This window comes from Chrysemys picta, chromosome 9 (assembly GCF_011386835.1).
Source record: "Chrysemys picta bellii isolate R12L10 chromosome 9, ASM1138683v2, whole genome shotgun sequence".
Taxonomy (NCBI): domain Eukaryota; kingdom Metazoa; phylum Chordata; order Testudines; family Emydidae; genus Chrysemys; species Chrysemys picta.
In genome coordinates this window covers 11,718,406-11,730,842 of record NC_088799.1, presented here as the reverse complement: position 1 = coordinate 11,730,842, position 12,437 = coordinate 11,718,406, and the positions used below count along the sequence as shown (strand labels likewise).

At 41.8% G+C, this 12,437-nt stretch overlaps 1 protein-coding gene across 2 annotated transcripts in view; it reads left to right on the top strand.

Annotated features, from left to right (window-relative positions):
* The first annotated feature begins 592 nt into the window (after positions 1-592).
* Positions 593-12,437, top strand: part of LOC101933933 (calcium-activated potassium channel subunit beta-2) — a 245,513-nt gene continuing 233,668 nt past the window's right edge. For both annotated transcript variants that reach the window (XM_065557712.1, XM_065557711.1), the window contains exon 1: positions 593-840. In XM_065557712.1, coding sequence (XP_065413784.1) covers positions 803-840 — 38 coding nt within the window. In that variant the 5' untranslated portion in view covers positions 593-802. The remainder of the gene's footprint in view (positions 841-12,437) is intronic.

Below are 12,437 nucleotides of genomic sequence, written 5' to 3'. Positions count from 1 at the left end.
ACTGGAGTCAACAGGGCTTATGCCAGTGTAAAAATCAACGAGGGAGTAGAATCACGCCCAGTGACTTTAAGCACTGCAAAAAATCCCACAGCAAGGGGCGTTTTTAGAGGTGAAATCATGAAATCTCCTTCTTTAGTGCGGTTGCCTTTTGGTGCTAGAAATACTGAGGAGGCAAAAATAGCAAGGCCAGTGTAGCATATTTTCCCTGCCTGCCCATCAATCTTTTAAAAATCAAGCCATAACTTGCCTTCATAGTCTCCCATACCTGCTCTGTCCAGCAAGAAACTATCCTGTAGATGGATATTTAAAATATCATTCTGTTTTCAGGTAGGGCTTTCAAATACAACATTATGGAAGAATGCACCTTTAATAATTACTTCCTCCCTGAGAGTATGCTCTTAAAGATGTCAACTGGCTTCGATACAGCCTCTGAGTTATATTTTGCTTTAATTTGCTTATTTGGGTACCAAAAAAAACTTGCATCAGATAGTTTATTCTGGGTCAATACTAACTGTCCAGAATTGTTTGCAATGGGAATGAGGAAAAGTTACAACAGAAATTGCATCATAAAGAATTTAATTTCCAAAAGAACTGCAGAGGCACCACTGGAAAAAGTTAGCAACGAGGAGGAGTGCTCTCTCTTGGTTCCTATTAGTGCTGGTCTTTGGGGTGTAGCTTTCCTCCTGGGCTTCTGCGTTTGTTTTACGTGTTGTTTTCCACTTCCTTCTGGTCAGGATACTTTTTATGACTAGGTGAGACAATACAAAGCAGCAGCACAGAATCTGTTCTGCTGCAGGACAAAATGAACCTTTGCTTCAAACATCCAAGAGACAAATGGGGGTAAGTGGAAAAAATTAAGCTGTTCTGGGTGGAGGGTGCATTACTTGAAACTAATTGACAAATAATAAACAGCTGTTTTTTCCTAGCTGACCACAATTTAAGAATTCCAAGGGAGGAGCAGCCCTGAAATATACCAAGGAAGGAATTGAATGTAGGCCTTTGCTAAAGTCTATTACTTAGAGGTTATGGGAATGGTAATCCTTTAAACAAGGTTCACTAGGCCTCCATGGTAGAGTTTAAATACATTTTCCCTTTTTTCCTACTTGCAAAGAACTTCTATATTTTTCCTTCACTGTGTACACTATAAATAATCAGAGTTTATCCTGGTATTATTATCTTCTTGTATTTAGTGCATATTACAGTAGTTATATTTGCTCAGCTGTACTGAATCCTATAATGAAGACATGGTGCAAAGGGCATTTTCAAGATGTGCAATGAATCTCTGTAGCTAATAAAATAAGCAGCTGCTCCGTTGGAAATATCAATGTGAAGCTATAATGGTAGTACAAAGTGGACAGCGTAAATGATCCTATTTTATAATCCTATAATGTCAATACAGTTTGGTTCTACATGCATGCAGGAAATACAAGATTTGGCGACACAAACTTTTGCCCCAAAGATTTCCTGTCTGCCTATGTCAGTGGTTTGTTGTTGTTTTTTTAAGGTAGACTCACTCTGTTGGTCAGGTTTGCTGTGATCTGCATAGATACAGTACAGCCAAGTTTTCAGTTATGATAGCAAAGGGATTCACAAACAAATCTGTGTATATGTGTATGTATTAGCAGCAAATAATCTATTTCAAAAACTTCACCTCTTTTCTTTTTCAACAGTATCTGCAAACAATTTAAAACTTTCTCAGATTTATTATTTATTCCATGTTGTTCACCAAATAATTCTGCCAAATCCTTCTCTGTAGATTATTGTGTTGCATGTATTTGATATTCAAAATGTCACCCATATTTGTTAGTTTTGATTGGCTACATAGATTGCATAGTATGTTTCTGGTCTCTGACTGGATTAGCATAATGCTTAGAATCAGATTTCTCGTGTGAATACTAACAGTAACACTTTCAAAATTCACTTTCCATGAATATTCTCCACTATTTGCTCATAATCCATTGGTGCTGCAAATATTCCTGCTAGTAAATGTTTTCACTAGAGCATTTGTGGAAAGCAGTTACAGGTGTGTGAGCACAATCAGAATTAATTAATATAAGAAAGTGAATGGATAGCTCTCAAAAATATTTTGAAGTCTTTGTGCTAATATAATGAACTAAATTTTTCTCCCATTCACACTGTTGCAATGATAGGAATGGAGTTACTACAGGCTTATGCTGCTGTAACAGAGGGCAGAATTTTTCCCCAGTGTTTAAAGTTAACTGCTTGCAAGAGAACCCTAAATTACTTGTTCAGCAATGTGGCCTAGTGAATATGGCATTCAGGAAACCTAAATTCTATTCCTGTCTGTCACTGCACCTCTCTGTGCCGTTTACCCTCCCACCCTGGTCTGTCTTGTCCATTTACATTGTGAGATCTTTGGGGAAGGGAATGTCTCTTACTATGTGCTTGGCCAGTGCCTGAAACAATGGGTCCCCAATCTCAGCTGGGTCCTCTTAAATACCAGTAATAATGCCCATTGAAGTTGATGGAAGTTCTACCTAAGGATTGCAGCATCAGCCCTCAAACTTTAGCTGTAAACCGACCAATTGCATGGGGGGATTAAGAGGTTAAACTGTATTTAACTTGGCAAATCCATGTGTGAAGAGGAGTCAGTCTGCCCAGTGCAGCAGCCAACGCTGGCGTTGAACACTTGCTTTACTTTCCATCACACGTCTTCCCTCTGCCACTGAGGCCTCCAATATGCTTCTTGCTCCAGCGGTTTGCCTTTTCTAAATTGCACTGAGACAGAAGCAGTCAACGCCAATGCTATCAGCCGTCAGTGGCAGCCAAGAAAGAGTGTGTAAGATGGGTGTATGGACATTATTAATAAAAACAGCAAGAGGGAAAGAGAAGTTACTATGTTAGTTAAAAGTGGGATACTTTTATAACCTTGAGCCAGTGATCTAGACAATCAAACTGTAAGTTAGCACTGCCACTAACACACAGATAATAGCTTGTGCTGAGAACATGGAGCCTGATTCTGATCTCATTCACACAAGTTTTATACCAAAATATTTCCACTGACTTCGGTGGAATTACTCCCGTTCAATAGATTAGAATCAAACCCACAGTCTGTATAAAAGATAAAGGGTCAGATTCTGATCTCACACACGCAGGCATAAACCGGGACGAACTCCACTGAAGTCAACAGAGTTTCAGCTGTATAAATAGGAGTAGAATCAGGTCCTTTGTATTTAATCTTTTCCTTTCTTCTATATTTCCAACTGGAGCAAAGAGCTCAGATTTCCACTATTGTAAGTGTCTAGCGTGACTTAATTCATGTTCTCTTATGTCCTGCACCTGAACTTTCAACAATCCAGCTGTATTTGTATAGTAAAATGGAGAAATCGTGTCAATCATATAAACTCAGGGTTACAAAAAATAATTTACCAGCTTGCTAGATGGTATCTATGGAGAAGACTATACAAAAAAAAAATAACCACCTGTAAAATAAAGGTACTTTGGAACTCAGCAGGAAGCAAAGAAGAACAAACCGAGAAGCCACCTGGAAAAAAAATACTAGATGCACACAAAAGGATCAAAATAATAATAATATTTTAAACTGCCTTCATCAGAATATGCCACATGAGAAGATTTAACTGGTCACCATGAAAACAATAAAGTGGGTTATTAAAGTCAGGAGGGAAATAAGAACAGAAAATATCTTAAAAGGGGAAGAAATGAATCAGATAGTAAAAACAGCATCTGAAATATTAAAGAGAAATCCACCTTCCAAAGCAAAGCAATGGTAATTGTCAAAAATTGAATTTGATAACCCTCCATCCCATGTGATTGTCTAATAATCGATTGCAGTTACTTGACAATGTTTTTGTTATTTTCCAAACTTATCTGCAGATAATGCAGTTCCCCCCTCCCCAATAAGCATCATGTGCTTTTATGTCTGAGTTGTAAAGTGTCATTTGCATGATGTCAAACATGTTGACACATGCCATTTCACACATTACTGTTTCTCCACCTGACATGTCAAAGCAAGAGATTTTCAAAGGCACGTGTCTTTGAACTGAAAATTCTGTTTAACAAAGGTATGTCAAGAGTTATTTTAGTAAAATATCTCCTCATGTGGCATCCTGCCTCCCAGATTGTCTACACATGAGTTGAGCCAGAATGATTATTACTTATATATTGCAAGCTGTGTGCATGGTGCTGTATAGGCAAGTAAGTAAGAACAGGTGGCGTATTCTGTATTCCTCGCCTATCCAAAGCATAGCTACGTGAAGAGTATACGTTTTTTGTCCCAGATCCTTTGCTGGTGTAAACCAGCATAGAGTCAATGGACCCGATTCTCATTTCTATAAAGGCCCTGGCAGTGTGAATGAGCCTGAGGGTCAATGAGAATCAGGTCCATTGACTTTAATGGACCAATGCTAATTTACACCAATAGAAATCCAGCCCATTTCCATGTATCCATTTGCACCCCTTCTTCCGTTCCTTGTTTCCCTGTTGTGACGTGCAGCTCCTCTCTGCATATCTGGAAAGATCTTTGAGATGCAGATAATTTTATCTATAGTAAAATTCTGATATTGCATCACTGACACCATTGAGGAGTAAATTGCTGCTCTAGTGTGACACTGGATCTGACACTCAGAGACACACTCCAGAGCAGTAGAGACTCTTGCATAGAGTTCTAAATGTGCCTTTATCTTACATTTTTATCCTAAATATGCAGTTGTTGTAAGAGTATTTAGGAGTTTAGGTATTTTGACTTGTATTAAGAAATGTGTGTTGTCTTGCTGAGGAAAAAAAAGCAATGTAATTTGATACACAGCAGAAACTACGCTGCATACATGTGTCTATTAATCTGGTATTTAAAGCTGATGGGGAATTTTTTGATGAAACATTTTTTCCCTTGGAAAACGCTGAATTATCACAATTGCAACTTGTCAGTTTCAACAATTTTTCAACTCAAACATTTTTGGGGGGAAAAAATTGAAATTGTGAAAAGGTTTTATTTTGACATTTTTGAAACAAAATATTCCTGTTTTCCAGTTCAAAATGACTTCATTTCAAAATATAAGCTAATTATACTTGGGTTTTTTTAATAAATTAAAAATGTAAATGCTTGAAATCAAAACAAAGTATTTTGATTAGCCCAATACATTTTGTTTTCTTTTTATTTTGGTGAAACTTTTCATCCGGATTCACAACATTTTTCATTAGCTCAAAAATTTTCATGGGACAGGAAAACCATTTCCTGCCCAGCTCTGCTGGTATTGACTAGTTTGAAGTCGGTGCGGGGATTTAGACTTATAGCACTTAACATTTTCATACCAGATGATTGCTTTAATACAGTCCTGTGTGATTTTAATTTGCAGAAAACTGTTTCCTACTATATCCAATAGGTGGCAGCACTTCATCCACAACTAACTAAGCAATGAGCTGTAAACGGAAAGTCTAACAATGTAGATGGTTCGCAGGTCAGAAGACAGTTACAGCAAACCCTAATTTAATGTATTGTGGCATTAGGGTTAGGGATGTACCAATGCTAGAGTTGTTCAAAACTCATTCATTAAAATTTGCTCAGTGACAAAACAAAATATGTTTGGAACAAACTACCCAATGCTGGAGAAGGAGAAACAGGTGCACTCCATGCTACATGGAGTGGGTGTGTGCCCTGTGGTCACACCCAGGCTAGGTAGTTGGCCTTAGAAGACTGGCACATTGAGGCAATGTGGTTTAGCGCATAGGGCTCTAGATTGGAATCCAGGAGACCTGTCGTGTATTCCTGGCTCTGCCCCTGAGCTGCTATGTGATCCATGGGCATGTTTCTTCATCTCTGTTTCCTCTCCCACCTTTCATCTGTCTTTTGCACATAAAATCCAAGTTCTTTGGGATAGGCAGCTGTCTCTAATTATGTGTTTGTACAGTGCCTAATACAATTGGGTCTTGATCTTGGTTTGGGCCCATGGTTGCCACTGAAATCCAACTAAACAACAACAGTACCAACCCTAAAAGAAATATACTATAAGAATAGCTAGTAGGTAGGAGAAAGCTGAAGGTGATGGGGTTGCTTACCTGGAAGATCTGAAATTACATATCTCTGAAGAACTAAGCTGGAGAGTAAAAAGGACTTCATGCAGATGGGCTATATACAATAATAGTTGATATTGCCTAGTCACTGTACAGAGCTGAGCAAAGGAAGCCATTTGCTATGCACAGCAAGAAGTTGTATTGGTCCTACAGACCCCAGGAGTATATGTGAAAAGCCTAGGACAGGGCAAGGTAGGAAATGGTCCAGGAAGGAGCAAGGGATCTGCCTAATCAGGCCTTAGCTGCTCATGAAAGGGACCCTGGACTAGCGCCCAGAGCAGAGGGAAGGCCTGAGATCCCCTACTGGCCCACCGAGGAAATACCTCACATGAGGCATAAGGATTATCAAAATTCCCTGATGCCAGGGGCAAGGATTAGTGAGTGCAGAGTCAGCCTGAGGACCCAGTGTGAGGTCAGTGGACTATTTGCTGGACTCTTGGTTTACCCAGGAAGGTATGGGACTATTTATGACCTGACTTGAGGGCCATGTCACAAGAAGTTGTGGGCTACCAGGAGGCCTGAATGGCAATTTGACAGAAATAACTGAGGGGAAGGCCCTGCAACACCCTGCCTGGCCACAAGGGGGAGAACCAGTGATGAGTCACACTCTTACAGCCCAAAAATTGTGTCTTCTCAGACCCTAAATATAGATTTCCTTTAAAGGTCATAAAGATAATTGTTAACATTAAATAAAAGGACACATACTAAGATGTGTGAATACCCAATGGGCCAGCATGCTTCCTTAGAGCTCAGACTGGTACAGCAAATATAGCATGTATTGCATGTACCCTGATGAATGTTACTAATATAATGTCCAGATCCTACAGTAACAGATGCTCTATAAATTAGAATAGAAGAGCTGCATAGAGAAGTAGAGCAGAACGGATTGAGCACTATTAGCTGAACCCATTATTTTGCCAATGTTTTTTATTAAATACATTATTTGACTAAATGTGTTTGAGTATCTTGCCAGCTAAATAACTGGCAAAGTATTTGGCAAATACATAATTTGGCAAACACCAGAAAAAATGATTGAATAAATGTATATTCTACTGGTAGGTGGGTGGGTTGGTTGGTTTTTAAGGATTTGGCTCGGATGCATAGATGGATGGATGGAAGGATCAAAATACATAGACTGGCTTTGTCTACATTTCTGTCTGCCCAAAAAGCTGAAACCGCTCCAGATTATAAAAATTACTGTAGGTAAACAAAACACTTATCACTTTCCAGGAAATGTTCATACTGCAAAGATTATTTTTAATGATTCTGAAGTTTAACTGATGTTCAATCAGCCTCTTTAAGTTACCTAGTCCCATTACTGCAGCAGAGGATGTTGTGAAGGTCCAGACTATAACAGGGTTCAAAAAAAGAACTGGATAAGTTCATGGAGGATTGGTCCATCCATGGCTATTAGCCAGGATGAGCAGCGATGCAAAACCATGCTCGGAAGTGTCCCTAGCCTCTGTTTGCCAAAAGCTGGGATTGGGTGATGGGGGAATGAATCACTTGATGATTACCTGTTCTGTTCATTCCTTCTGAAGCACCTGGCATTAGCCACTGTCGGAAGACAGGATACTGGGCTAGATGGCCAGTATGTCCGTTCTTCTGTACTGTGACCCTATCTTTCAGAGGGCACTGCCTTCATTAGTATGTTTGCAGGCAGGAGCTGTAAAAACTGTATAAGAACAAACAGTCACTGATCGCAGTTACCTGAGCACTTTGATTCCCCCATTAAACACTGGTCTGAGCACTTTACACCATGACCAAGGTTAATGCCCTTGTTAACCCATCTCTATTGATGGTATCCTTGACCTGCTTTTTTCAGTCTACTTAAGTCCCTGAGTTTCAGGCACATTAGGACTTGTCTGAACAGTGAGCACAGCAAGCCACGTGTGAATCTACAGCACGGTGAAAGTCCCAGAGTGCGGCTCAGTGTACTGTGCTTTCAAGCAGTTGTGTCATTGTTAGGGCCCTACCAAATTCACGGCCATGAAAAACACATCATGGACCGTGAAATCTGGTGTTTTGTGTGTTTTTACTCTATACTATACAGATTTCACGGGGGCGACCAGCGTTTCTCAAATTGGGGGTTTGGACCCAAAAGGGAGTTGCAGGGGGGGTCACAAGGTTATTTTAGGGGAGTTGTTGTATTGCCACCCTTAATTCTGTGCTGCCTTCAGAGCTGGGCAGCCGGAGAACAGTGGCTGTTGGCCCGGCACCCAGCTCTGAAGGCAGTGCCCCGCCAACAGCAGTGCAGAAGTAAGGGTTGTGACGGGTTGGATCACAGAAACCCCCTTGGGAGCTGCCACCCGATGTGAAAAGACTACCCCTGCTTCTGTTTTCCCTGCCAGCTCAGGACTCCAGCACCCTGTCTTGCTGAGCCAGGCACTCCCGTCTGCTCCAACACAGACCCAGGGTCTGAATCACTTGCCCCAAAGCTGCAAGTTTACCTGAAAACAGCTCACAGAAGTGTGCTTGTCTTTAGCACTCAGATGCCCAACTCCCAATGGGGTCTAAACCCAGATAAATCCGTTTTATCCTGCATAAAGCTGCATAAAGCAAACTCATACATTGTTCTCCCTCTAGAACACTGATAGAGAGATATGCACAGTTGTTTTCTCCCCCAGGTATTAATACATACTCTGAGTAAATTACTAAATAAAAAATGATTTTATTAAATACAGAAAATAGGATTTAAGTGGTTCCAAGTGGTAACAGGCAGAACAAAGTAAGTCACCAAGCAAAATAAAATAAAATGCGCAAATCTATGTCTAATCAAACTAAATACAGATAAGTTCCTCACCAGTTCCAGAATTCTCCCTTTTACAGGCTAATCTCCTTTTAACCTGGGTCCAGCAATCACTCACACCCCCTGTAGTTACTGTCCTTTGTTCTAGTTTCCTTCAAGTATCCTGGTGGGATGGAGAGGCTCCTTCTTTAGCCAACTGAAGACCACAAATGGAGGGGTCTCCCGCGGGTTTAAATAGACTCTCTCTTGTGGGTGGAGACCCCCCTCCTCCCTCCTATGCAAAGTCCAGCTCCAAGATGGAGTTCTGGAGTCACCTGGGCAAGTCACATGTCCCTGCATGACTCAGTCTTTACAGGCCAAAGCCATTGTCCACATGGTATCTTGCATGTCTCCAGGAAGACTTCTTATGTAGATTGGAGCATTCCAAGCTGCATTGTTCCCCAAGTGTTTCCTGATCAGGTACTTAACCTGACAAATTCCTTCCTAAAGAAACTGATCAAATGCCTCACAAAGCTTACTTAGAAACCAAGCAAGTATACAGCCCATATTCTTAACCTCAAGTAGAAAATGATATATGTGTACAGATAGGATGAATAGATATAGTAGACCATAACCTTTACGGAGATATATTTTATGGCACAGGCAGCACAAAACATATTCCAGTTATGTCATACATACATTTATAAGCACCCACCCCATAAAGCCTTATGGGGTACACTGTCACAAGGGTAGCAATAGCATACCATGCCACTCTTACTTCTGCGCTGCTGCCTTCAGAGCTGGGCGGCCAGAGTGTGGTGGCTGCTGACTGACGGCCTAGCTCTGCAAGCAGCAATGCAGAAGTGAGGGTGGCAATACCATACCATGACATCCTTAATTCTGCACTGCTGCTGGCGGTGGCTCTGCCTTCAGAGCTGGGCAGCTGGAAAGCGGCAGCTGCTGGCTGGGAGCACCAGTCCAGAAGCAAGGGTAGTAATACTGCAATCCCCCCCCCCCACACACACACACAATAACCTTGTGATTCCCCCCCCCACACACACACACAACACTTTTTTGGATCAGGACCCCTACAATTATAACGTAGTGAAATTTCAAATTTAAATAGCTGAAATCATTACATTTATGATTTTTAAAATCCTATAACCGTGCAATTGACCAAAATGGACCATGAATTTGGTAGGGTTCTAGTCATTAGGTATTGTTGGTAGACAAATCTGGACCAATGGGACATCAAGTGATGTCAGTAGAGTGCTAGAGATGTAACTCCATTACTTCACTGATGAAGTGGGCTGTAGCCCACGAAAGCTTATGCTCAAATAAATTTGTTAGTCTCTAAGGTGCCACAAGTACTCCTGTTCTTTTTACTTCACCCCAGTGAATGTGAGAGGAATCAACCCCGAATATGTGAGATGAGAATCAGTCACAGTAGCAAGACTCCCATTGACTTCATAGGGAGCAGAATCAGTCCCCTACAGACCCATCTTTTGGAGGAGACATTAAACTATCAAATATTTATTGACTATGTCCAAGCCCACCTGAACTACTGCTTTCACTGTATCCTGTCTTCTCCATTCAGTCCCAGATGCATGGAATAGTCTGTCTTCTAACATAGAGAGACAAGGTAGGTGATCTTTTATTGGACCAACTTTTGCTGGTGAAAGAGACAAGCTTTCAAGCCACACAGAGCTCATCTAACATGTCTTGTAATATCGCAGTCACACTCTTTCTTCACTCAAATCCCTGCTTCAAACTCACTTCTGCTGTGATAATCCACCAAGAAGGAGAAGGGGAGAAAATTATTTTAAAAGCTTCACCGTTTTGAGATGGGATCTTATTGGTCCACCACTTTGTGTCTGATCAGTATAGTTTGTTTAACTTAGGCCCCATCCAGCAAATTTCTTAAGCACCTGCTTAACTTCATGCACCTGAGTAGTCATAAGTGTAGCCAGTGGATAAAGGTAAGCAGGTGCTCATATGTTTTGCTGGATCAGGGATTTAGACTGAAAGCACTTTGGCTTCCTTATTTATTTAGAGTGTGCATAGTCGTCTAGCCAAGTGATGGCATCTTCAGTGGTGTGATGCAGTTCTTCTACGCCACCGCTGAACCTAGTCAGCAGGCATTCCTCGACAATGTGCATCATCATCTGTGTCGTGCCACAGCTGTACAAAGGGCTGTCACGAAGGCCCCAGCGATACTGGTTGGCTGCACAGAGACCTTGCCCGGTCCAGAAGCTGTTCAACAGGGACCATTGGAAACTGGGCAGGTCAAAACCAGGTGGGCAAATTGTGGGGTCGGTGATGAGGGACTGGTTGGGGATTATAACAAATATCCATTCCTGTCGCCAGAGTGTTTCCACCTGAACATCCTGGCGTGGCGGATGAGACCATAATGGGCGACGTGACAGCAAACATGCAGCTGGTGGTTTTAAAAGGTCATTGTGCAGCGACAGGCTTGAGTTGGCGCATACTTTCTCCAGTAACTTGCCAGTGGCAACCTCTCATCTGATATGAGAAGGAGCAATATTGCACAGAACTGGAAGCCATGGGAGTGGAGTTGGATGCAGGGAGCCGGAGATGATACGCGTGGCGGCATGTAACTGCATATCCACCAGTTTGGTGTGTGACGATCAACTCCAAACTGGTGCACAGTACTCCGCCACCGAATATGAGGTGGCAAGAGCTGGCGTCCGCAAAGTTGGAGCATCAACACCCCATGATGAACCTGCCAGTTTTCTAAGAAGATTATTGCGCATCTTAACTTTAGCTGCTGTCTTCTTCAGGTGGGCATGGTAGCTCACTGTGCGGTCTAAGGTCACACCTAGATAGACTGGTTCTACTTCATGCTTCACCTTCTGACCATTCTGATCAACATTCAGTTCTCGGGTTGTGCTGGCATGATGAAGATGGAACAAACTGGAGATTGTTTTTATGACGCTTGGCTGGAGGCGCCAAGTCTTACAGTAGTCAGCCAACTTTGTCATGTACAGGTTTAAGGTGGCATCAAGCTAGTGAAACAGCTGGGCCTGGGCACCGCAACAGATATCGTCAGCATAAATTAATTTTCGTGACTCCGTTGTTAGCAGGTCATTGATGTAAAGGTTGAACAAAGTTGGTGAAAGCACAGAGTAAACCATTGCTCTGTCATTCCAAGCACTTGTCTTCTCCCCTATATGGACTCTGAACTGCCTATCGCAGAGGAACAGTTCAACGACGCCTGTGACCCAAGGTAGCAGGACCCGTGATACTTTCACAAGCAGGCCAGTGTGCCAGCCATACTGTACGCTGCTGTTAGTTCGAAGAGAACAGCGCCTGTTTTTAAGTTTCTCTGGAAGCCATTTTCAACAAATGTGGTCAGCGCGAGTACTTGGTTGCATGTGCTATGGCCTTGGCGAAAGCCGGCTTGGTCAGGGCTCAAAATTCTCTCCAGGTTGGTTAATAGGCGCTGTAGGACCAACTGCTCCAGTGCCTTGAAGCACACCAACAATAATGATATGGGACGATAGCTTGATGCTTGACTTGTCTTCCTTAATGAATTGTGTAATGATAAACAACTTTCAGTGCTTAATGAAAAAATAACAATAATAATAATAGTAACACCGAGAACCAAAGGCAACTTCTACAAGTCAGAACATTTTACAGG